At 40.3% G+C, this 26,716-nt stretch overlaps 1 protein-coding gene across 1 annotated transcript; it reads right to left on the reverse strand.

Moving 5' to 3' along the window:
- Positions 1–2,303: 2,303 nt before the first annotated feature.
- hpdb (4-hydroxyphenylpyruvate dioxygenase b) lies at positions 2,304–16,352 on the reverse strand. Its single transcript, XM_060930674.1, has 14 exons — positions 16,307–16,352; positions 16,166–16,192; positions 15,963–16,029; positions 13,532–13,635; positions 13,295–13,337; positions 12,968–13,050; positions 11,797–11,886; positions 11,343–11,446; positions 11,155–11,232; positions 9,186–9,348; positions 5,243–5,314; positions 4,537–4,659; positions 4,307–4,423; positions 2,304–2,457 (listed from the first exon to the last, which is right to left on the reverse strand). The coding sequence occupies exons 1-14, from the start codon at positions 16,307–16,309 to the stop codon at positions 2,347–2,349; spliced, it is 1,185 nt and encodes a 394-aa protein (XP_060786657.1). The 5' UTR covers positions 16,310–16,352; the 3' UTR covers positions 2,304–2,346.
- Between the last annotated feature and the right edge of the window lie 10,364 nt (positions 16,353–26,716).

The following is a 26,716-nucleotide window of genomic DNA, read 5'->3' on the forward strand; positions in this document are numbered from 1 at the left end:
GTCTTGCTGTCATGCCGCAGTATAGAATAGCTTTAGACACTTATGTAATTCTTCCTTGGATGTTTCAGTTCTGTAATTTTCAAACTCCTTTGAGCTTTTGAACCAGTCTAAAAAAAATTCAACAAATTTTAATGCTTAAAGATGAAGAATGTAAACAAACCGGGAGTGAAATGACGAGCAATTTGAAAAATGTTATAATAATAATAATAAATAATAATAATAATAATAATAATAATTCTTGAAAAAAGAAAAAAGATACGTTCTTACCATCAAGTACTTTCATTCCATATTTTGTTGCTTTTTTGTGTATTTTTGGGGGTTTTGTTTTCAAGTAGAGTTTTTATCTCGTCCTCGGTTAGTTCAGCAATACGCTCTGCCATTTTGTTTTTCTCTACTCACGGTATATGAGCTGATATCCTAGTAGTAGAGTAGCCAGTCAGAGCGTGCGATTGCTAATATCCAGTGAATGTGGATAGAATAATTCTCGATAATCACCTCAAACGACTCGGCAAAATGGCGGCTAAGTGTTTTGTCACCGTAATGAGTAAGAATTACAAATGATGAAAGAAAATGCTGTTCCTAAAAGCACTAAAGATGCTACGAAGTTTGGTCTAAAACGATTCAAAGGTAAGGTGGAATTGTGATTTATTTTATCGATTTAAAAACAAAGTATTTTATGTGATTTGGCTTAGATGAGTGACAAGTCTGCGCCGCGCCATTATTACATTTGCATGACGCTTTTGAAGTTTGAAATAAATTTTGTTTCATACAATTTCAAAATTTCTTTTTTTAAATAATCACCGGTGTATTTATACAAAAACAATTATCCGCCTCAGGCTCAGTGAATAATAACATTGACTTCATCACCGATATTCACTTCACCTTCGGCGAATAATTGTTACTTAATAAATTAGTGTGCTAATCTTCATGTATTTCTCACACAGGGTTTAGATGGGAAAAAGAAACGAATTTACCCAAACACTATTTTTATTGATGCAGTAGCAAGGAATGAAACTGTGGCTTAATAAAGCTCTTTAAAAGTAGACAAACTCTGACAGGAACAGCATCAATAGCCACAGCAATTCCTAACAGGAATATTTTACTGATTTAAAAATCTGAATAAAAAAAAAACATTTGTTTAAGTTTACTGGATTGCATAATTAATACTTTTTATATGTTGTAATTGACGTTTATCAGAGCAGAAAAAGTCTGTTGAAGCCGAACACTGAACGTCGAAGTCAAAGTGATATATTGATTTACAGCTCTGATTTTTGCTAGCGTGGATTTCAATAATTCTCCTTTAGAGTTTCAGACGTGGCTACAAAATGGCAAATATGGCGCTGTGTAGTGAACAGGGTGTGGTTTCAGACATATGTACAGTAAGTTCAAGTTCATTGATTCCACTGCAGTTGCAGGTTTGTTGCTTGCCCTTTTCAATTATCTTCATTTTTGTTGAGTCTTGTTTCTTAACTATACCTTTTCTAGTGTTCAGTAAATGTTTCGGACTGTGTCATCTCCTGATGTTCAGAAGGTTGTACTGCAAGCAGTTAGGAAGCCTGTAATATGAAACAGCTTGTGCTGTTCACATTTGCTGCTGGGAAGGTTTTGTGTAACCATGTGGTCGTGCTGCGTTTTCAAGCCGCACAATATAATATAATATAACTATAATAAGGCACAAATTACTACCTTACATTATTTCTCATACTAACCATAAGGAGCTTATGTTACCACTGACAATGTTCAAACAGCTGTTTGGTAAAAGAACCAGATTCATGAATGAGTTTAAAAAAAACCATCCTCAGTGATACTGCATTGAAGTATATATATAATTACAAAAATAAATATATACTACATACCATATATGTATGTATATATATATGGTATGTAGTATATATTTATTTTTACAATTATATATTCATATAGATATTCATGAAGTGGATATATGGTATATATTTTTATAGGTGTATTAATGTAGTTTGGATTTCGGGGTAGTTAAAGAGGGGTGGGAAATTAAAAAAAGTATTGTACTTCTTGCCACTCCTTTTTCGAGCAATGTGCGGTGTATTGTAATGTCTTAGCTCTTTATGTTATTTTATTTATTCTTTTTTTGTCACTTTCTCGTTTTCTTTCTTTTGTATGTACAAATAGTTACATACATTTTTATACATGTTCGAAATAAATTCAAATTCAAATTAAAAAAAAATTCATTCAAAAGTAAAGAGTTTCATATTCTTTATATATATATATATATATATATATATATATATATATATATATATATATATATATATATATCACAGCTTTCAGATATTAAATGATGAGTGGATATGTTGGTAAATAACGATTTCAGATTTGTTCTGATGTCCCGTTGGGCATGAGGACAGTGAGGTTCCCTCTGGCATGCTGGTCTGCCTCAATTGCCTCAAACAGAGACTTGAAGTTCCCTGCACCGAAGCCCTGTAACATTAAAATGAGACATATTTATTATAGTAGTCTCTCTTTCTCTCTCTCTCACCGGCCTTTCTTTCTCTCTTGAATTTACCAAACCAAAAAATTCAGCTGTTATTTACCAGAGAAACCTCAAAACATAAATTCAGAGCTGCCGTTATCGAAAATTAATCAACATCTTGTGGTATAAATTCCAAATAATAAATTGGTAACATGTGCACAAACACAGACATTAGTGTACATTCTAGAATAGTACATACACATATATATATATATATATATATATATATATATATATATATATATATATATATATATATATAGTATACAACCCCAGTTCCAAAAAAGTTGGGACACTGTGTAAAACATAAATAAAAAACAGAATGTGAAGATTTGCAAATCATGGAAAGCCTATATTTCATTAAAAATAGTACAAAGACAACACATCACATGTTGAAACTGAAATTTTATTGTTTTTTTGCAAAATATATGCTCATTTTGAATTTGATGTCAGTAACACATTTCAGGAAAGTTGGGACAGGGGCAACAAAAGACTGAAAAAGTTGTGTAATGATTGAAAAAAACTAATTTGGTTAATAGGCAGCAGGTCAGTAACATGATTGGGTATAAAAAGAGCATCCCAGAGAGGCGGAGTCTTTCAAAAGTAAAGATGGGGAGGGGTTCAACGCTCTGTGAAAGACTGCGTGGGCAAACAGTACAACAATTTAAGAATAACGTTCCTCAATATAAAACTGCAAAGAATTTGAGGATCACATCATCTATGGTACATAATATCATTAAAAGATTCAGAGAATCTGGAGAAATCTCTGTATGCAAGAGACAAGGCTGAAAACTGACATTGGATGCTGGTGATCTTCAGGCCCTCAGGTGACACGGCATTAAAAGCAGACACGTGTCTGTAGTGGAAATCACTGTATGGGCTCAGGAACACTTCAGAAAACCATCGTCTGTGAAAACACTTCATTACTGCATCCACAAATGCAAGTTAAAACCACATATAAACAATATCCAGAAGCACCACCACCTTCTCTGGGCTCGAACTCTTTTACCATGGACAGACAGGTCTGGACAGACAGGTAAAGTGGAAAACTGTCCTGAGGTCTGATGAATCAAAAGTAGAAATTCTTTTTCAAAATCATGGACACCACATCCTCCAGGCTAAAGAGGAGAGGGACCATCCAGCTTGTTATCAGTGCAGTTCAAAAGCAATATACACGTTTCAGAGCAATATGCTGCCATCCAGACAAAATCTTTTTCAGGGAAGGCAAAACAATGCCAAACTGCTTTCTACACATATTAAAACTGCATGGCTCCGTAGTAAAAGAGTTAGGGTGCTAAACTGGCCTGCCTGCAGTCCAGACCTGTCTCCCATTTAAAACATTTGGCGCATTATGAAACACAGAATACGACAAAGGAGACCCCAAACTGTTGAGCAACTGAAATTATACATCAGGCAAGAATAGGACAACATTTCTCTTTCAAAACTACAGCAATTGGTCTCCTCAGTTCCCAAACATTTACAGAGTTTTGTTAAAAGTAGAGGTGATGCAACACAGTGGTAAACATGCCCCTGTCCCAACTTTTCTGAAATGTGTTGCTGACATCAAATTCAAAATGAGCATACATTTTTCAAAAAACAATAAAATTTCTCAGTTTCAACATTTGATATGCTGTCCTTGTACTATTTTCAATGAAATATGAGGTTTATATGATTTGCAAATTATCGCATTCTGTTTTTATTTACAGTTTACACAGCGTCCCAACTTTTTTGGAATTCGGGTTGTAATATATATTAAATTAGGTTTTGTGTATCTTTGTCAGTTTGGATTGTCCAGACCTGGTGATTGTTGCGCTGAATCACCTCTAGGAACACAGTTGGACGATCCTGGACTGGTTTGGTGAAGATCTGAAGGAGATAACCGTTATCATCGTAGTCCACCAAAATGTTCAGCTCCTAGATGAACAACGGCATGTGGTTGTTTGTTGCAGTGAATGTGTTCGCTGGTGTCAAGACCAAATCGTTCCTTATTTGTTTCAGAAAAGAGGAGACTGAGAGGAGAAACAGACCTCTATGATGCTGATGTCCTCATTGACTTTGACCTTTGAGTCTTTTAGTTTCTCACGGAGATGCTCATAGTAGGTATCTGGCACAGTCATGAACTCCATGCCACGCTCCTTCAAATTACGGATCTACACACACCCACACACACACACATACGCGCTCATAAAAACTGAAGGTCCAATGTACAGTACATGTATACATACATATACAGATAGATGACAATTTAAAGAAAAAAAAACCATCAGTGTGTTATGGTGTTTGGTCACCACGAGCCATCAGAATAGCTTCAGTGCTCTTTGGTGTAGATTCTATACATCTCTGGAAGTGTGCTAGAGCACTGAACACAACCCTCAGGTACTGTTTTGATGATGATGATGATGATGATGATGATGAGTGCTGTCTCAGTGCAAATGCCACCCAGTAGTTTTTCCTTTAATTTGTCACGCATCCAAATATGTTTTGCTGGTCACATGGTTACATTTACAGGAACACTTAGGAAAATATTTAATCTAGTAATAAATTAGGGAGAAAAAAATCCAGATTTATTTACTAAAAATAAACATTAATTGACGCACTAGTTGAATTATAATGTTAGTTTGGTATAGTCACCTTTTATAGATATATGATATATCACATGTGGGTTCTAACCCGAGTTTGTTAGTTTTGGAGCACATCCTAGGACAAGATGTCGGATAGATGCTCTTTATTCACAGCTTCAATAATGTTCAAGGTGTTCATGGCAATGTGCTGGACTCCCGGGCCACCGTAATAGTCCACATACTCCTACACACACAAACACACACAAGTACTGATTAAGACCTGACTGTCTTTATATCCAATTCAGTATAAGTGATAACTTGGGATGGTACTGTTATAGGAAAATAATTAACTTCAGCGAGGTAAAGCAACTCCGTTCCACCCTGTCACTGATTATTTTCCTATAACAGCACACCCCTATGTGTTTTGTTCCTCAATTATGACACATTTGGACTCATTTATTCTTTTGATTTTGAAAATAGTTGCAAGTGATAATAAAAGATGTCAGTACAAAAGAATAAGTTGAGAGTGCAGCTGTGAAGGTTCTCGGTCATCCAGGTCATCGTAAACCATAGGTGCTAAAGAAGGCAACTGGACTTGCTTGAAATCCTTGAAGACGTTTCACCTCTCATCCAAAAAGCTTCTTCAGTTCTGTCTGACTCGTGGGGAGTTCCAGGTAGTTACAAACCCGATTCCAAAAAAGTTGGGACAAAGTACAAATTGTAAATAAAAACGGAATGCAATGATGTGGAAGTTTCAAAATTCCATATTTTATTCAGAATAGAACATAGATGACATATCAAATGTTTAAACTGAGAAAATGTATCATTTAAAGAGAAAAATTAGGTGATTTTAAATTTCATGACAACAACACATCTCAAAAAAGTTGGGACAAGGCCATGTTTCCTACTGTGAGACATCCCCTTTTCTCTTTACAACAGTCTGTAAACGTCTGGGGACTGAGGAGACAAGTTGCTCAAGTTTAGGGATAGGAATGTTAACCCATTCTTGTCTAATGTAGGATTCTAGTTGCTCAACTGTCTTAAGTCTTTTTTGTCGTATCTTCCGTTTTATGATGCACCAAATGTTTTCTATGGGTGAAAGATCTGGACTGCAGGCTGGCCAGTTCAGTACCCGGACCCTTCTTCTACGCAGCCATGATGCTGTAATTGATGCAGTATGTGGTTTGGCATTGTCATGTTGGAAAATGCAAGGTCTTCCCTGAAAGAGACGTCGTCTGGATGGGAGCATATGTTGCTCTAGAACCTGGATATACCTTTCAGCATTGATGGTGTCTTTCCAGATGTGTAAGCTGCCCATGCCACTCGCACTAATGCAACCCCATACCGTCAGAGATGCAGGCTTCTGAACTGAGCGCCGATAACAACTTGGGTCGTCCTTCTCCTCTTTAGTCCGAATGACATGGCGTCCCTGATTTCCATAAAGAACTTCAAATTTTGATTCGTCTGACCACAGAACAGTTTTCCACTTTGCCACAGTCCATTTTAAATGAGCCTTGGCCCAGAGAAGACGTCTGCGCTTCTGGATCATGTTTAGATACGGCTTCTTCTTTGAACTATAGAGTTTTAGCTGGCAACGGCGGATGGCACGGTGAATTCTGTTCACAGATAATGTTCTCTGGAAATATTCCTGAGCCCATTTTGTGATTTCCAATACAGAAGCATGCCTGTATGTGATGCAGTGCTGTCTAAGGGCCCAAAGATCACGGGCACCCAGTATGGTTTTCCGGCCTTGACCCTTACGCACAGAGATTCTTCCAGATTCTCTGAATCTTTTGATGATATTATGCACTGTAGATGATGATATGTTCAAACTCTTTGCAATTTTACACTGTCGAACTTTCTGATATTGCTCCACTATTTGTCAGCGCAGAATTAGGGGGATTGGTGATCCTCTTCCCATCTTTACTTCTGAGAGCCACTGCCACTCCAAGATGCTCTTTTTATACCCAGTCATGTTAATGACCTATTGCCAATTGACCTAATGAGTTGCAATTTGGTCCTCCAGCTGTTCCTTTTTTGTACCTTTAACTTTTCCAGCCTCTTATTGCCCCTGTCCCAACTTTTTTGAGATGTGTTGCTGTCATGAAATTTCAAATGAGCCAATATTTGGCATGAAATTTCAAAATGTCTCACTTTTGACATTTGATATGTTGTCTATGTTCTATTGTGAATACAATATCAGTTTTTGAGATTTGTAAATTATTGCATTCCATTTTTATTTACAATTTGTACTTTGTCCCAACTTTTTTGGAATCAGGGTTGTATCTTCTCATGGACCAAAAGCAACCCTAAGGACAGTCGTTGAGGTCACATGGGTTGTTGACCCTCACCTCTTCAGATGTTGGTTTACAGTAAATCCTACAATACATTCCTCAAAAAGGGCGTAGAAGAGCAAATTAATCCATCAACGTGTAGCATTCAATTTATTCCGGACCATTAAAGACGCTGCCTTCCGCGTAGAATCATACGTCATCCTCGCCGCCATATTGGATAGGTCAAAGCGGAGAATAAAGATTCATGTGCTGCGTTTAACTGTACCAACAGGTTTACCGTCCAAACGAGATCACATGGGATTACCTTTCACAGGTGAGAAACAACAAATTAATCCATCAACGTGTAGCATTCAATTTATTCCGGACCATTAAAGACGCTGCCTTCCGCGTAGAATCATACGTCATCCTCGCCGCCATATTGGATAGGTCAAAGCGGAGAATAAAGATTAGCTGCGTTTAACTGTACCGTCCAAACAAGATCACATGGGATTACCTTTCACAGGTGAGAAACAACAAATTAATCCATCAACGTGTAGCATTCAATTTATTCCGGACCATTAAAGACGCCGCCTTCCGCGTAGAATCATATGTCATCCTCGCCGCCATATTGGATAGGTCAAAGCGGAGAATAAAGATTAGCTGCGTTTAACTGTACCGTCCAAACGGGATCACATGGGATTACCTTTCACAGGTGAGACTGGAAAAATACTTTTCATTGTATTTGGTCATTATAATGTAATTTTACGAACAGATTTTCCTGACTTTGTGGCTAATATGAAGTCTTGCGCATAATAGTTTATGCGCATGCGTCCTTACTTCTTCTATTCTTCTGGTGTCTCCGAAGGGATCGTCTTACAGCGCCCCTAGAGGTGTGGCATGTGTATTGCATCGTTTTCAGCAAGCGTTGCGTTGCCATATGGACCTGATATTTTACTGATCGTTGCCCATTTGGACGCGATATATTTTTAAATAACATCTCGTTGCCGTTGTCGTGTGGATGTAGCCTCAGTCATCCTGTAGGTTGTTAGGGTCACTGGAAGCCGGGTGTGAATGGTGTTAACAGCCTAGAGGGTCATTAGGGTTTCTCTCTGATATCATGTGAGTCATTGAAGTCAGCTGAGTTTTGGTGTGGATGTGTATTCACATCTACGCATTTGGCACACTTCTCAGAAAACTGAATACACATCCACACCAAGACTCAGCTGAATTCAAAGACTCACATGATGGCAGAGAGAGTCAGTGACCCACAGATCATCCTAACGACCCTCTAGGTTGCTAACACTGTTCACACCCAGCCTCCAGTGACCCTAACAATCTACAGGATGTTAGGGTCAACAATCCATGGGTCAGCGACCCATGTGACCTCAATGACTCTCCTTAGGGTTGCTTTTGGTCCACTAGAGGATAAATACCTGGAACTCCCCACTAGTCAGACAGAACTGAAGAAGGCTTTTGGATGAGAAATGAAACATCAAGGATTTCAAGCAAGTCCAGTTGCTTCTTTAGCACCTATGGAATGAGTTGAGAAAGATTCGAGAACAAATATGAATGGCATCTATGGGCAGGCTAGTTGAAAAAAAGTGGCCTTGTCCTTTAAGATGTATGTGATAAACAAATATTAAAATTTTTACTATTTTTATTTACAACAATATAAACTATTTTCTTCTCGGCTAATTCTAATATTACTCATATAAACATGGACATACTGTATGTGAATAGCGAAAATATGGCCATCCATAGTGCATACTGTGCATAATGACTGGTAATGTGTGTGTGTGTGTGTGTGTGTGTGTGTGTGTGTGCGCGCGTGTGGTTGCTTGCCTGGATTTGGGACTTGCGTTTACCAAAGGCAGGTTCGTTGATTGGCATCTTCACTGTCTCCTCGTAATTAGCCACCACGATGGAGCGCAGAGCGCTGAACTCTGTCTGCAGCTGTTTATCATCTACAGACCAGAAACGGTGGAACAGGAGGTTCCTCTGGTACCTGTACACACACACACACACACACACACACACACACACACACACACACACACACACACACAGTCATGGTTGGTTCACTGACGGTTAGCTAAAAGGAAGGTGGATCTAATAAACTATGGAATAAAGCATTAAAAATGGGCAGAATTATTTCAGCACACATTGGCCTTTGTGTCTGTCAGTCACAGTGAAGGAGGTGTGGACTATGTGTCTGTCATTCACAGTGAAGGAGGTGTGGACTATGTGTCTGTCAATCACAGTGAAGGAGGTGTGGACTATGTGTCTGTCAATCACAGTGAAGGAGGTGTGGACTATGTGTCTGTCAATCACAGTGAAGGAGGTGTGGACTATGTGTCTGTCAATCACAGTGAAGGAGGTGTGGACTATGTGTCTGTCAATCACAGTGAAGGAGGTGTGGACTATGTGTCTGTCAATCACAGTGAAGGAGGTGTGGCCTTTGTGTCTGTCAGTCACAATGAAGGGGTGTGGCCTTTGTGTCTGTGACTCACAGTGTAGGAAGTGTGGCCTTGGTGTCTGTCAGTCACAGTGAAGGGGTGTGGCCTTTGTGTCTGTCAGTCACAGTGACAGAGGTGTGGCCTTTGTGTCTGTCAGTCACAGTGAAGGAGGTGTGGCTTTTGTGTTTGTCAGTCACAGTGAAGAGGTGTGGCCTTTGTGTCTGTCAGTCACAGTGACAGAGGTGTGGCCTTTGGGTCAGTCAGTCACAGAGAAGGAGGTGTGGCTTTTTTGTTTGTCAGTCCCAGTGAAGGGGTGTGGCCTTTGTGTCTGTCAGTCACAGATAAGGAGGTGTGACGTTTGTGTTTGTCAGTCACAGTGGTCTTTGTGTCTGTGAGTCACAGTGAAGGAGGTGTGGCCTTGGTGTCTGTCAGTCACAGTGAAGTAGGCATGGCCTACTTCAACTTATGCTTTTGTCAGACGTCAGTCACAGTGAAGAGGTGTGGCCTTTGTGTCTGTCAGTCACAGTGAAGTAGGCATGGCCTACGTCAACTTATTTTTTTGTCAGACGTCAGTCACAGTAAAGGGGTGTGGCCTTTGTGTCTGTCAGTCACAGTGGTCTTTGTGTCTGTGAGTCACATTGATGGAGGTGTGGCTTTTGTGTCTGTCAGTCACAGTGAAGGAGGTGTGGCCTTGGTGTCTGTCAGTCACAGTGAAGTAGGCATGGCCTACTTCAACGTATTCTTTTGTCAGACGTCAGTCACAGTGAAGGGGTGTGGCCTTTGTGTATGTCATGTGAAAGAGGTGTCTGTCAGTCACAGTGAAGGGGTGTGGCTTTTCTGTCTGTCAGTCACAGTGAAGGAGGTGTGGCCTTTGTGTCTGTCAGTCACATGGAAGGGGTGTGGCTTTTCTGTCTGTCAGTCACAGTGAAGGAGGTGTGGCCTTTGTCTGTCAGTCACAGTGAAGGGGTGTGGCCTTTGTGTCAGTTAGTCATAGGGAAGGAAGTGTGGCCTTTGTGTCTGTCAGTCACAGTGAAGGAGTGTAGCCTTTGTGTCTGTCAATCAGTGAAGGTGTGGTCTTTTATGAGGAACCTTAAAGCCAACACGTTTTTTTAGTGACACAATACGGAATAACATCATTTTGCACCAAAACTGCTTTAAAACATTGACTGATTTGAATATGTTTTACACACTGGTTTGAAAATAAAGTATTGAGATACTTAAAGACAGATACACACTCCTACGTGTCATTTGGAAGAACCGTCCTGAGTATTAAATGAATTATCAAATATATCAGAAAAGCAGGGGGAAACAGCAAGAGGAAGTAACTCTCATTTTAGAGAAATCTATTTGTTCACCATTCCACCACAGGCATCATCTCATCATCTGGCTGGTTTCCCACCACATGATCAATAAAATCCAAATGGCCGCTCGGCCTGTGCAGGAAGAAACCACAATTTCAGAATTCTCACTTTCACCTTGTAGAAACTATGTCAAAATTATTGAGACAACAACTGCTAAACATAACATGTCCTTCTACACTCACAGCTGAGCCAGGAGAGGATCACGGAAGAGCGGCATGTGGAATCCTGGGAGAAAAAGTCCTGTGTATCCATTTCTCTCCACCAGTGTGTGAGTCGTGTCTCCATACTGAAAAGAGGAAAATAAGAAACTGGGGCTACAAAACCGGGACGACAGCAGTGATATTTGTACGGCTCAGTTCTTTTGCACTAATTAATTATTTAACATTTGTCAGATCCCAGGACTGCTAGATTGTCACCATTAAGCAAACACCTTAACTCTCATCTACTCAGCTGGATAAAGTCTCAGCTTACTGGACTCCGCCTCTCTAGTAAGCTGCTCTGTAAGTTTTCCAAATGAATAAATGTGAATTACTTTAATGGAGCTCTTGTTGCTGTATGACTGATGGTTTAGAAGTAGATTAGTAGAAAGAGGAGGGTTTTAAAACTATCTTCCAAAAGGAATGAAGACATTCGTACTGTCTGTAGCACAGCCAATTTCACGCTGCCAAAGTCGTCCTTCAGCACATGAGGTTCCTTGAGGATGATGGCACCTCGCTCTCTGGCTTTCTGTATACACACACACGATGGAAAAGGACATGCATACACACTGAAAACGGTGCTGTAGTTTCAGCTCATTTTAGTGAGTCAGATCATTTGGTTCAGCTCACCAATAAGAGTCGACTTGTTCACATATGACACATCACTAGTTTCCAGATGGATGTTCAGAATCTTTTCCTAAGGCTCCGACTGTAATCCGTTTTTAAGGCTGTGTTCATCGGATAACTAAAATAACTTGATGAAGGAGTGAAGCTGAAAAGTGATGCTGATCTTCACAGTAAAGGGGGTGTGGCCTTTGTGTCTGTCATCACAGTGAAAGGGGTGTGGCCTTTCTGTCTGTCAGTCACAGTGACGGGGTGTAGCCTTTATGTTTGGCAGTCACAGTGAAATAGGTGTGGCCTTTGTTTCTGTCAGTCACAGTGAAAAGGGTGTGGCCTTTTTGTTAGTCACAGTGAAAGGGGTGTGGCCTTTGTGTCTGTCAGTCACAGTGAAGGGGTGTAGCCTTTATGTTGGCAGTCACAGTGAAAGAGGTGTGGCCTTTGTTTTTGTCAGTCACAGTGAAAAGGGTGTGGTCTTTGTGTCTGTCACAGTGAAAGAGGTGTGGCCTTTGTGTCTGTCAGTCACAGTGAAGGGGGTGTGGCCTTTTTGTCAGTCACAGTGAAAGGGGTATGGCCATTGTGTCTGTCAGTCACAGTGAAGGGGTATGGCCTTTGTGTCTGTCAATCACAGTGAAGGAAATGTGGCCTTTGTGTCTGTCAGTCACAGTGAAAGGGGTGTAGCCTTTGTGTCTGTCTGTCACAGTGAAAGGGGTGTGGCCTTTGTATCTGTCAGTCACAGTGAAGGAGGCATCGCCTTTGTGTCTGTCAGTCACAGTGAAGGAGGCATCGCCTTTGTGTCTGTCAGTCACAGTGAAGGGGTGTGGCCTTTGTGTCTGTCACAGTCAAAGGGGTGTGGCCCTTGTGTCTGTCAGTCACTGTGAAGGGGTGTGCCCTTTGTATCTGTCAGTCACAGTGAAGAAGGCGTGGCCTTTGTGTTTAAACAAAAATGACTTGATGAAGAAGTGCAGATGAAAAGTGATGTTGTTCTTTACCTGCACTAAGGAGTCACAGTCCTCCACAGTGAAAGCGATGTCTTTGACTCCATCTCCATGTTTCACCAAGTGCTCCCCCATCTCTGATTAGAAACATCCAGCATTATACTGTACATTTGCAAATTAGACAGATTTCAGATACTGTTTATCGACTGGTTATTAGTGTTGACAAAATTGCTGTGGAATAAGTGAAATAAAACACTTCACAAGATGTTAGCTATGGGAAAATAACTTTGGGGGTTGATTATTTTCCTGTACCAACATTCCCGGTAGTCTTTTATTCCTTGACGTTTGCAGATAGATAAACCATGCGGAGTATGAGCTAACCTTTGTTACCAGGACTCAGTGCAGAGGAGAAAACATAAATAATCTGTAGTAGGGGAAAAAAGAAATACAAATTAACGATGAAACAGTTTCCCAGACTTAAACTCGGAAGTACAAATATTATGTTATCTGCCTCATTCACAACACAGTACAGGAGGATGGTATACTGAATGTCCACAGTAACAATAATATGGATATAAAACTTTCTGGTTGATAATTTTTTGCCTGCAGAAAGCCCACCTTTCCCTGTTTAACCACGTGAGAGACGACATCACGGCTGTCCGTCTCCAGACCACGGTATGCCAGAGGCTCAAAACCCAGCTTGCTGCAGTAAAAGGAGGCGGCTTGGGACAAAAACATGAGTGTCAAAATACATCCATCTTTGTTCAGGAAAAGTGTGCGAATCTGTGTGTGCATGGTGTTTTGTGCTGGACTGCGTCCAAATATATATATATATATATATATATATATGTGTGTGTGTGTATATATATATATATATATATATATATATATATATATATATATATATATATATGTGTGTGTGTGTGTGTGTGTATATAGTGGAGGAATAATTATTTGATCCCTTGCTGATTTTGTAAGTTTGCCCACTGGCAAAGATATGAACAGTCTATAACAGGGGTGTCCAAACTGATCCATGAAGGGCCGTGTGGCCGCAGGTTTTCATTCCAGCCATGCAGCAGCACACCTGATTTGGCTTATTCAATCAACTGACACACCCACCCTTTAATCAAGGGTGGGTGTGGCTGCAAGTATTTGACTGTGTGAAGACAGTTCAGTTGATTGAATGAGCCAAATCAGGTGTGCTGCTGCATGGCTGGAATGAAAACCTGCAGCCACATGGCCCTTCATGGATCAGTTTGGACACCCCTGGTCTATAATTTTAAGGGTAGGTTTATTTTAACAGTGAGAGATAGAATATCAAAAAGAAAATCCAGAAAATCACATTTTATAAAATATATAAATTGATTTGCATTTCGTTGAGTGAAATAAGTATTTGATCCCCTACCAACCATTAAGAGTTCTGGCTCCCACAGACCAGTTAGACACTCCTAATCAACTCGTTACCTGCATTAAAGACAGCTGTCTTAAATTGACACCTGTATAAAAGACACCTGTCCACAGAATCAATCAATCAATCAATCAATCAATCAGACTCCAAACTCTCCAACATGGGCAAGACCAAAGAGCTGTCTAAGGATATCAGGGACAAGATTGTAGAGCTGCACAAGGCTGGACTGGGCTACAAAACCATAAGCAAGAAGCTGGGTGAGAAGGAGACAACTGTTGGTGCAATAGTTCAAAAATGGAAGAAATACAAAATGACCATCAATCAACCCCAGTCTGGGGCCCCATGCAAGATCTCACCTTTTGGGGTATCAAGGATCACGAGAAAGGTGAGAGATCAGTCTAGAACTACATGGGAGGAGCTTGTGAATGATCTTAAGGCAGCTGGGACCACAGTCACCAAGAAAACCACTGGTAACACATTACGCCGTAATGGATTAAAATCCTGCAGTGCCCGCAAGGTCCCCCTGCTTAAGAAGGCACATGTGCAGGCCCGTCTGAAGTTTGCCAATGAAGAACACCTGAAGGATTCTGAGAGTGATTGGGAGAAGGTGCTGTGGTCAGATGAGACCAAAATCGAGCTCTTTGGCATTAACTCAACTCGCCGTGTTTGGAGGAAGAAAAATGCTGACTATGACCCGAAGAACACCATCCCCACCGTCAAGTATGGAGGTGGAAACATTATGCTTTGGGGGTGTTTCTCTGCTAAGGGCACACAACTACTTCACCGCATCAACGGAAGAATGGACGCGGCCATGTACCGCAAAATCCTGAGTGACAACCTCCTTCCTTCTGCCAGGACACTGAAAATGGGTCGTGGATGGGTCTTCCAGCACGACAATGACCCAAAACATACAGCCAAGATAACAAAGGAGTGGCTCAAGAAGAAGCACATTAAGGTCATGGAGTGGCCTAGCCAGTCTCCAGATCTTAATCCCATAGAAAACCTATGGAGGGAGCTGAAGCTCCGAGTTGTGAAGCAACAGCCTCAAAACCTTAATGATCTAGAGATGATCTGCAAAGAGGAGTGGACCAGAATTCCTCCTGACATGTGCGCAAACCTGGTCATCAACTACAAGAAACGTCTGACCGCTGTGCTTGCCAACAAGGGTTTTGCCACCAAATACTAAGTCTTGTTTGCTAGAGGGTTCAAATACTTATTTCACTCAAAGAAATGCAAATCAGTTTATATCTTTTATATGAAGTTATTTTCTGGATTTTCTTTTTGATGTTTTGTCTCTCACAGTTAAAATAAACCTACCATTAAAATTATAGAATGTTCATTTCTTTGTCAGTGGACAAACTTACAAAATCAGCAAGGGATCAAATAATTATTTCCTTGTGTATATATATAATTTTTTTACCAATTTTTTTTTGTTTTTTTGACTCTCAAAAGGAAGGGGAAAAAAGGAAAAACCCTTCCAGTATGGATCTAATTAGCCAAAGGATAGAGTTTTAACCCCAACACCTCCTCCCCTCTGAAGAGCCAATAGCATCCTTCAGTGCAGAAACTCCTCCGAGGTTCAGTTTAAGACACAGTGAAGTAAAAACAAAAACAAATCCATGTTATTAGAAATAAATAAGCTTGCCTGCTTGGCATTCCCAACCCAGAAAGTGAGGTGGTCGAAGCTGATGAACTTGCCCTGCTCGTGCTGACGGTGTGGCATGAAATAATCAAATAAATCAGGAGAATAAATAAACAAATATGTCGTGAAATAAAATGTACTGAATTGGGAAAGTGTTGAAGTGTTCAGTCTTCATTCAGTAAACATGCACAAGAAGACCTACCTTTTCACCTTTATCTGTGTAAGAAGTCTAGAAAAAAGGAGGAATAATATTTTTCAGCATCATTTTAAAGCTTGTACTGAATGTGATCATAGCTTTATAAAGAAATTTCAAAATGTTAAAAAAAAAAAAAGGTTGGCTTACCATTTTGGTGTGCTTCAGCCCCTGATTTTTAAGATACAACTTTTGTTCTCGTCCCAAATTTAAATCGAGGGAAGGTCTCGGAACTCTGCCTCAGAGAGGGTGGGTCCAAGGCAGAGATTATATAACAGCTTAATTACAATCCTGACCAAAGGCAATATCTTAATAATAATAATAAAATCAGATGAAGAAGAAGAAATAATTATTTGATTATATTTTAAAGTCAGTTAAAGTATTTCTGGGTGAATGAAAACATGAAGGCAACAAACAATTAGAGTTGTGCTTATTCATTAGAAAATAAACTTTTACACCAATCAATTGATCAGTCAATCAATCCATAAATAAATAAATAAATAAATCCAGTGAGACATACTTGAGCATTTAAAGAAAAAACTATGAGATGATTTAACAAAACAGGCTAGAACTCTCTCTCTCGCTCTGTCCATCTGTCTATACATCTATTTATTTCTCACGTCCATCTACCTTGCAGCTGCACTCACTATTTTATTAGCTAAAACCAGCAGTCGCCACAATTTCGTTGTTATTATATATAAATTCACAAAAATTATCAAGTCAAGTTTATTTGTATAGCGCTTTTAACAATAAACGTTGTCGCAAAGCAGCTTTACAGAATTTAAACAACTTAAAACATGAGCTAATTTTATCCCTAATCTATCCCCAATGAGCAAGCCTGTGGCGACGGTGGCAAGGAAAAACTCCCTCAGACAACATGAGGAAGAAACCTCGAGAGGAACCAGACTCAAAAGGGATCCCATCCTCATTTAGGCAACAACAGACAACATGACTATAACATTTAACAGTTTTAACATGAAGTCAGTTTCGTTGATGTTATAAACTCTTCGTTGATGTAAACTTGAGTGCAAAACTGTTCATGACAACTGCAGTCCTAAAGTTAGCAAGTCAACTGTAGTCCTCAGCCATAAAAGTATTACTGTAAGCGTCCAGAGCGTCCTCCAAGTGTGACTTTGAACTGTCCACATGGGGCCGTCCTCTACAGGAGCGATGCGATGAGACTCCAACCAGACGTAGGGCACCAGGATGGATCAGGCAGGTCCGAGGAGCAGAAGAGGTCAGCATCTCGATCCCAGGACCGACATGTAACTCAGAGGGACAGATTTTTTTTTTGGGGGGGGGGCACAGGTTGTTAGGTATGCCCAATGTCACCTGAATAAGTAGGGACAGTATACATATTGCACTGAGTACAAGCAGGGACTCTGGCAACTAACTACGACAGCATAACTAGAAGGGGAGAGCCAGAAGGTAACACAGGCATGAGGGAGCCCCGGGACATAAAGCAGCAGCCACTACACCGTCAACAAACTCGAGTGAGCAAGCGAGTGGGGACTGACAGCATCCATACATCCCAGTTTACCAAAACTCTCTATGCCTGAGGACCCTCCAGATCTACTCCTTTACCTCATTTAACAATCATCATTATTATTAAACAATTATCATTATTATTACTGTAAATATGATTTCTTTAAAATTTCAGATTTAGTGTAAGGTTAAAACTACGAAGAACTGCAATTCCCAGTATAACTCAAACAGCAAGACTTGTTTTTAAAGGCGTTTTCCAATGGAAAAATGAAAACAAGGCTCATTTTCATGTCTAAATTTTGAAATATGAAAATATTCACTACTGTGCCAAAGTCCCTATTTATTTTTCATACAAACTTTGTGACAGATTTCTATTTTATGATTTCTACATTATCGAGTCAGTACAAAAACATTTTCAAGTTCCAAACGTTCGTATTTTTTCCAGCACAAAATTAAATGTTACAGGAAAAAAAAATTGTATCTGAGCAGCAGCATATTCCATAAAAGAGCACTTTTCAGATTAAAGAAAGAAATCATAATGAAGGCTGCTGGGTTTTGGTGCAAAATGAAGAAGCGAGTGTGACAGTCAAAGTGTCCAGAAGAACTGTGGCTGGTTCTGGAAGATGCTCAGTAAAACCTACAGCTCATCTCCTTATAAAACTGAACTCACTGGACCTCAGACTACTATATTTTTTTCAAGCAAATAATATTTGGTCTCACACCAAATATTGACTTTGTTTAATTTATTATGGCTTGCTGCTTACTGTTTATAGTATTTTTTAATGTTGAAGCATTTCATTTCATTATTTTTTAAAGCCTTTTTTGGTCAACAGGGTTTCTTTGCATGTGCCTCAGACTTTTACACAGTACTTTATTTTCAATTAGTTTAATACTTTTCTTCTAGTCATGATCTTCAGTATGATTCTAATTAGTAGAAAATAGTGAAAATAAACAGTAATTGATATAATTATTTAAATACATTATTTTTAGGGTGCCACGGTGGTGTAGTGGTTAGCGCTGTCGCCTCACAGCAAGAAGGTCCGGGTTCGAGCCCCGTGGCTGGCGAGGGCCTTTCTGTGCGGAGTTTGCATGTTCTCCCTGTGTCCGCCTGGGTTTCCTCCGGGTGCTCCGGTTTCCCCCACAGTCCAAAGACATGCAGGTTAGGTTAACTGGTGACTCTAAATTGACCGTAGGTGTGAGTGTGAATGGTTGTCTGTGTCTATGTGTCAGCCCTGTGATGACCTGGCGACTTGTCCAGGGTGTACCCCGCCTTTCGCCCGTAGTCAGCTAGGATAGGCTCCAGCTTGCCTGCGACCCTGTAGAACAGGATAAAGCGGCTAGAGATAATGAGATGAGACATTATTTTTAAAAAAGCCTATAAATCATTTTCTTGAATAATTTATATTATACAGCACCAATAAAGCATCCCAGCGGGAGGGAAAAAAAACTGCTGATGTTTGAACCTCAGTCTATTTTGAATATCTATAGTCGACAACATGAGGATGTCAAAGATGTATCTGTGTCTGGATCTGACCTGCGATGATATTAAAAAAAATACACTTTTTAAAAGAATGTATAGAGAGTGATGGCATTTTGATTAAAAAAATATGGATACTGAAGAAAAAAAACACTCAGCATCTCTATTTTCCTTCAAAGCAGCTTTTACATGGGTTTTTATAGTCATCCAGCTGTTTGTCCACAAGGAGCACAGACAGAAGAGGAGGTGCAGCTGTTCTGGTTTCTTATTGGCTGGCTGGATTTTCTGTTCTCTGGTTCTCTGTGCCAGACAAAGGACATGTCATGAAGGCTCCAGATACATTATGGAGTTATCCTTTATGACAGAACAACTTATTCTGTCAAATCTTTCCCCTGAAAATGAATTTAAACATCATTGTCCATCCACATTTTGCCGGAATAAAGAAGTTCAACTTCACAGATTACTAGAAGGAAATTGCTTTGGGGGTCATGGAGAACACTTTAACACTTTACAGAACGTGCAATGTCATTCGGAAGTCAAGTTCCTTCCAGTCACTCCAATCTCAGCTCCAGACGAGTGTCTATACAGTATAATAGACTTTAGTCTATCCACATTCACTGGATATGAGCAATCGTGCACTCTGATTGGCTACTCTACTACTAGGATATCAGCTCGTATACCGTGAGTAGAGAAAAACAAAATGACAACGCGTGTTGCTGAACTAACCGAGGACGAAATAAAAACTCTACTCGAAAACAAAACCCCAAAAAATACATAAAACAAGCAACAAAATATGGAATAAAAGTATTTGATGGTAAGAATGTACCTGCTTTTATTTTTCAAGAATTATTATTATTATTACCTTGCCTGCTACAGAGTAAGCAGGACGAAGTATTGTTTCATCAGTCGGGTTTCTTTGTTTTTTTGTTAGCAACATTACGGGAAAATGGCTGGACCAATCTTTATGAAACTTTCAGGGTAGATGGGCATTGGTCTCAAATAGAACCTCCAACATTCTGAGGGTTGCTCAGACTGCAGGAGCGCGCTACTTCGGACAGACTCCTCCCACAAACACACTGATTGAATCACTATCTGCCTCATTTGCATACACTGTGCTGTCATTGGATGGTTTCTTGGTTCGTTTACGTACGCAAAGAAATGGCTTTTGGCCATGCCCACTTTTAAAACCCCATTGATAAAAACTTCCCTGCTCTGTTGATTTATTATTATTACCTCGCCCGCTACGGACTAGACTAAAGCAATCACTTTCAGACATGTTTATGCTTATTACAGAGGGAAAGTGCGTTCCACTGAGCTCTAGCGTCGGGCCATTTCTGAGAAATAAGAGTTTGGGTCATGGCGATAGCGTGTGTATGTCAGCCTTGGTTTGGAGGTTTCAGTTTTGAAAACTGCAAGAGGTAAGAGTAGAATAATATAAAGTACAGACACTTGGTAGATTTTACTTCTGTGATTTTTAAATTGTTCATTTTTGGATTATGCTTCATTTTTGTGGCTACTGCCTCATAGAGTAAATATATATGCTATATTTACTGTATGGACATGGGATCAGAAAACTATTTTATTTATAAGCGGTAGCCACATGTACACATAGGGTACATATTTTGTTTTCGCAATATCTTCCTTCATATTCATCATAAGTGCTACCGGGCGAGGTTTGTTTTGCCTGGCAACACTTGTTATAGCATTTTCCACAAATTGCTCCTGTCATTTCGCCAGTTTCTTTACATTCTAAGTGGAAATAATTTTGTTGGACATTTTGTGTACAGTTTTGATTTATCAAATTTGCAAAAAATAAAAATGCTCCGTTTCTTAAAATCCAGTGAATGTGGATAGAATAAAACAGTTATTCCACTCAATCTCGTCGTACATGGTTTATAGCCAACTCGGTGCTATGTGCCTCGTCAGCTATCAGCTCATATATGACTCGATTTTGTGGAATAATTGTTCAATAATGCCTCCATTTACATGGCATTCTGCACCACCTGGGCTCTGTTTCTCTCCCTATTCCTCAGTGCTGTTATTCTCAGACGTGTTCTCACCCTTGTGCGTCGTGGGACTTCATTATGAGTAGTTAAGTACACTTGTTTCAACATGGTATAAGAGTAGAGAAGTGGTTCTGTGTGTGCACTCATGTCTTCGTGATACAAACACTCAGGGGTGTTCATGCTGACGCAGAAAAAATAATGACAACATCGTCTACCGAGAGTTGATACGGCTTACTATGTAAAGTTCAAATCCACAGAAACGTATACAAAAGGCTGGAAGGCCTTTGGAGTTGGAGTTGAAATGCGTGTTTGGGTTTGTTTTGAGTAATAAATATTTCAGTGCATGTAATAATGATGCATTTTCCCCTGAGAAGAGCATGCAAGTTTCTCAGAAGGGTGTTGGTTAGGTGGCAGCCCTGTGGGGAATCAGTCCCTGTTAGGTTACTCTATCGGTTTTATGCTATCACACAGGCACTCGGGAAGAGACCAGGGATCAGTGAACAACTCGAAAATCAGAGGATAAAAAAAGCAGCTCATCATGAGTGAAAGGACGGAAGAAAATGAAGTGACAGCCGTCCCTGATCAGCTGGAAGAGGAAGAAAAACGCAGAGGAGAAAGTGAAGGACAGGAAAAGGTGCAAGCTGAGGAAGAGGACAAAGTCGCTGCTTTTCTTGACCTCAAATCTGACCTGGTGCAGCAAGACAATGAGGAAAGAGACAAGTGTCAAGTTCCTGCTTCCAGGAGCAAACCAGGAAGAGTACAGTCAGTTTTCTCTCTGGTAAGAGATCAGATTCGAGGGCAGCCGAGTCGTGAGGCAAGCCGGACAGGAATGCTGCAGCTGGTGCAGCATGTCACCAGGCAGCTGGAAAGGACTAAAGTGGAGCAAGAAGGTTTGGAGGACACCTCGCCAAGAAAGGAGGTTCAAGAAACTCTAGAAGTTCAAGAAGAAACAACAGTGGATTTGGAGCATGAACAGACCAAGGAGGACAGCAGAAAAGACGAGTGTGTGGTTCTTCTCCAGCAGATTCTAAACAGCATCGAGGGTCTGAGGAAGGAAGTAAGCGAGGAGATAAATCTGCTCAGACAGGAATCTCGAAGCAACACGGATAAGGTGCTACAAGAACTAGAGACACGACTTGGGCGCTCACTGAAGACAGATACGAACACGAATACCCTTGTTTCTATCCCTCCTCTTCCAGGAGCACCCAGGAAACGCATCCTGAGACGCACCTTGACCACCATTGTTTCAAAGAACTCTACGGGACAAGCGTTCCGGCCTCGCTGCATGTCTGAGCCTGTGGGGAGAAAAAACGCAGAAATTGTGAGCGCTGGGGGCAACACTTTACCGACGTCCAGTCTGGAGTCAGTGCTTCCATCCCTTGTTGTTACGCAGAACGCTAAGAAGCCTGTACGCTCTAAACCACGTACAAACAAACCCGCATCTTAGCGTTAACCACAAGAGTTTGAAATCCTGTCATATAGACATCAAAACCTGCATCTTCTCTGTCCATGTTTAAGAACGAAGACCTGAAGCAGCCTGCAGAGCACACGAAGGTGAATAAATGGAAAAGGAGCTGAAAACTGTTGCACCACTGGCGTCTATGGAGGACACTGAACATGTGGATACAAAGAGATTGATTAGGTGCTTTCGAGCTTAATGATGCATTAAGTTCTCTTTAATGGCAAAAGTTTACATGGAGACCAGCTCTCGATGGAACAATAGTTTACCTAATACGTGTAAATCCGTGCACTGCAAAATATACTGTCTGATGTGTTTGTGATGATCTTGAGTCGTTATGTGTTTGTGTACCATTGAGCCTCTCTTAGCACTAATTATTTACTGATCATGATGCAATGTGTGCTGCCAGAACCGTATGTTTTCCCAGTAGGGTTACAGCGTAAAGGCATCTGTCATCAACAAAACACTGATTAGCAACGCACTCATAAATAACCATTACATAGGGAGGAAAATATATATAACACATTTTAATTGATGCTTCAATATTTATCACTGTAAATACTTTCAGTGTAATTGTGATGACTGGCTTTACAAATGCAATTATTTTGTTTAGACTGACATCTGAACTCACTAGTCGTAGCTAATTATAGCTTTTTTTTCACTAAAGACACCTATAAAGATGGATAAGTAGTTTTTTTATTTGGAAAAGTCATTCGCTGTGTCCAAAATCACTCACTCACTCATTCGCTACTCCTTACTCATTATCTAGGGAATTCTATATAGAGGACTACGGTATATAAATGAAAAAAAAACACTTTTGGACACTCTTCCGCCACGCTGTTATTTACGTCATTATTATCTCATCTCATTATCTCTAGCCGCTTTATCCTGTCCTACAGGGTCGCAGGCAAGCTGGAGCCTATCCCAGCTGACTACGGGTGAAAGGCGGGGTACACCCTGGACAAGTCGCCAGGTCATCATAGGGCTGACACATAGACACAGACAACCATTCACACTCACATTCACACCTACGGTCAATTTAGAGTCACCAGTTAACCTAACCTGCATGTCTTTGGACTGTGGGGGAAACCGGAGCACCCGGAGGAAACCCACGTGGACACGGGGAGAACATGCAAACTCCGCACAGAAAGGCCCTCGCCGGCCATGGGGCTCGAACCCGGACCTTCTTGCTGTGAGGCGACAGCGCTAACCACTACACCACCATGCCACCTTTACGTCACTACTGTCGCATAATTAAAACATGCCAGATCAGCCAACTGGTTGGTTTTCAAAATAATAAATAGCTACAGTGCCTTGCAAAAGTATTCATCCCCCTTGGTGTTTGTCCTGTTTTCTCACATTACAAGCTGGAATTAAAATGGATTTTTGGAGGGTGAGCACCATTTGATTTACACAACATGCCTACAACTTTAAAAGTGCACATTGTTTTTTTTTTTATTGTGACACAAACAATAATTAAGATGAAAAACAGAAATCTGGAGTGTGCATAGGTATTCACCCCCTTTTGTATGAAACCCCTAAATAAGAGCCGGTCCAACCAATTCACTTCATAAGTCGCATAATTAGTTGATTAAGATCCACCTGTGTGCGATCAAAGTGTCACATGATCTGTCACATGATGTCTGTATAAATCACCCTGTTCTGGAAGGACCCTGACTCTGCAACACTACTAAGCAAGCAACATGAAAACCAAGGAGCCTCCAAACAGGTCAGAGACAAAGTCGTGGAGAAGTATAGATCAGGGTTGGGTTATAAAAAAAAATATCCCAAACTTTGAATATCCCACAGAGCACCATTAAATCCATGAAAGCAAAATGGAAAGAACATGGCACCACTACAAACCTGACAAGAGAAGGCTGCCCACCAAAACTCACAGATCGGGCAAGGAGGGCATTAATCAGAGATGCAACAAAGACACCAAAGATAACACTGAAGGAGCTGCAAAGATCCACAGCGGAGATGGGAGTATCTGTCCATAGGACCACTTTAAGCTGTACGCCCCACAGAGCAGGGTTTTATGGAAGAGTGGCCAGAAAAAAGTAATTGCTTAAAAAAATCACATTTGGAGTTTGCCCAACAGCATGTAGCAGACTCCCCAAACACATGGAAGAAGATTCTCTGGTCAAATGAGACAAAAATTGAGCTTTTTGACCATCATGGGAATGCCATGTGTGGCGCAAACCCATCACCCTGAGAACACCATTCCTTCAGTGAAGCATGGTGGTGGCCGCATCATGCTGTGGGGCTGTTTTTCATCTGCAGGGACAGGAGAGCTGGTCAGGACTGCAGGAAAGATGGATGGCACTAAATACAGGGCGATTCTGGAGGAAAACCTGTTTGAGTCAGCCAGAGGTTTGAGACTGGGACGAAGGTTCATGTTCCAGCAGGACAATGACCCTAAACATACTGCTAAAGCTACACGAGTGGTTTAAAGGGAAACATTTTGTCTTGGAATGGCCTAATCAAAGCCCAGACCTCAATCCAATTGAGAATCTGTGGCATAACTTGAAGATTGCTGTACACCAATGCAACCCATCTAACTTGAAGGAGTTGGAACAGTTTTGCCTTGAGGAATGGGCAAAAAATCCCAGTGGCTAGATGTGCTAAGCTAATAGAGCCATACCCCAAGAGACTTGCAGCTGTAATTGCAGCAAAAGGTGGCTCTACAAAGTATTGACTTTATGGGGGAGGTGACTACCTCTGCACACTCCAGATTTCTGTTTTTTCATCTTAATTATTGTTTGTGTCACAATAATAAAACAATGTGCACCTTTCAAGTGGCAGGCATGTTGTATAAATCAAATGGTGCTAACCCTCCAAAAATCCATTTTAATTCCAGCTTGTAATGCAACAAAACAGGACAAACACCAAGGGGGATGAATACTTTCACAAGGCACTGTACGGTACATGCATGTGTTTTTGTGATAAATCCATATTATACTGAGCATATTTCCTACATTAAGAAATACAAATACTTTGTGTCTGCTGCATCTTTCAGTTCTTTTAAATCAAGGCTGAATACTTTCTTTCTTCTTCGCCGCTGCCTTTTATTAAATCAAATTTGAGGCTTTTGATGAATTCCTCGCTCTGCACTCTAACGTTTATTCTTGTATTTTATCTGTCTTATTCGATTTTAGCTTATTTCTATTCTCTTACTATCTTTAATTGTACTTGAAGGTCCGTTTATAATGTGTTTCTTCCTCTGTCCATTCACCCCAACACACTTTTTTTTCTTTCAGCACGACTGCAGTGCATGATGGGATATATTGCTTGGTTAGTGACCATCGGTTGGTTGTACACTACTTTTCACAGTGCATTGTGGGATACTATGAGTGCACTATATAGGGTGTAATAATTCTCACGATACATTCGGACAGCACTACAAAATGGTGAACTCACTATAGAGTGAGCAGTGAGTGATTTCAGACTCAGGGAATGACTGCATGGTGGAGTCTGTGGACTCGTTTTGGTTTTTTTTTGTCTTTATAGTGATTGTCGTAGCTGTAACTTTAATCGTGTAAACATATTTGATTGATAATGGGTGGAGTTGCGCTAATAATAGGAGAAGCATTTTTCTGTGAAAGCAATCAGATTGCTAGAAATCATCAAGTCTGTTCACATGAACAGTTTTTTTTAACACATTAATATTTCAGGAAGTAGGCAGCAGGTCAATAGCAGGTGCTTTCATTTTAATAAAACATGTATCTTATTGTCCATATATACATAGCGACAACAAACGGTATAGATTTCTAGATATTTCTACATTATTTCTGTTTTGTCATTGTTGTTGCACTTTCATGGTTAACTGGATGATTTTTCAGGAGACCTCAGATCTCCAACCTGTAATGTAATGGATATTTTATTTATTATAGTACTATTATGTTGATTTTATGATACAGTAAACTTTTTTGTTTCAAAAAAGAGAAAGTATGTCACATTTAAAAGTAGTTTATAGGTCACTGAAATTGAAAGAACACTGTATGGTGCTGTTAACAAATGCAGGGAGTGTGTCTGTGGTGTTTCAGTCATCCTGAAGATGATGGACAGGATGCTGAGGAAGACGGGGAAGGGGAGTGTGTTCCAGCTCTGAATCGCTCAACTGCGTCTGGAAA

This window comes from Neoarius graeffei, chromosome 10 (assembly GCF_027579695.1).
Source record: "Neoarius graeffei isolate fNeoGra1 chromosome 10, fNeoGra1.pri, whole genome shotgun sequence".
NCBI lineage: Eukaryota > Metazoa > Chordata > Actinopteri > Siluriformes > Ariidae > Neoarius > Neoarius graeffei.

Bases quoted from the DNA above. Each gene is read 5' to 3' on its own strand.
- hpdb (XM_060930674.1), bottom strand. The intron at 11,447-11,796 runs GTACGAATGTCT...TCCTCTTTTCAG, and splicing joins AATTGGCTGTGCTACAGACA to TATGGAGACACGACTCACAC. The intron at 11,233-11,342 runs GTGAGTGTAGAA...CTTCCTGCACAG, and splicing joins GATCCTCTCCTGGCTCAGCT to GCCGAGCGGCCATTTGGATT.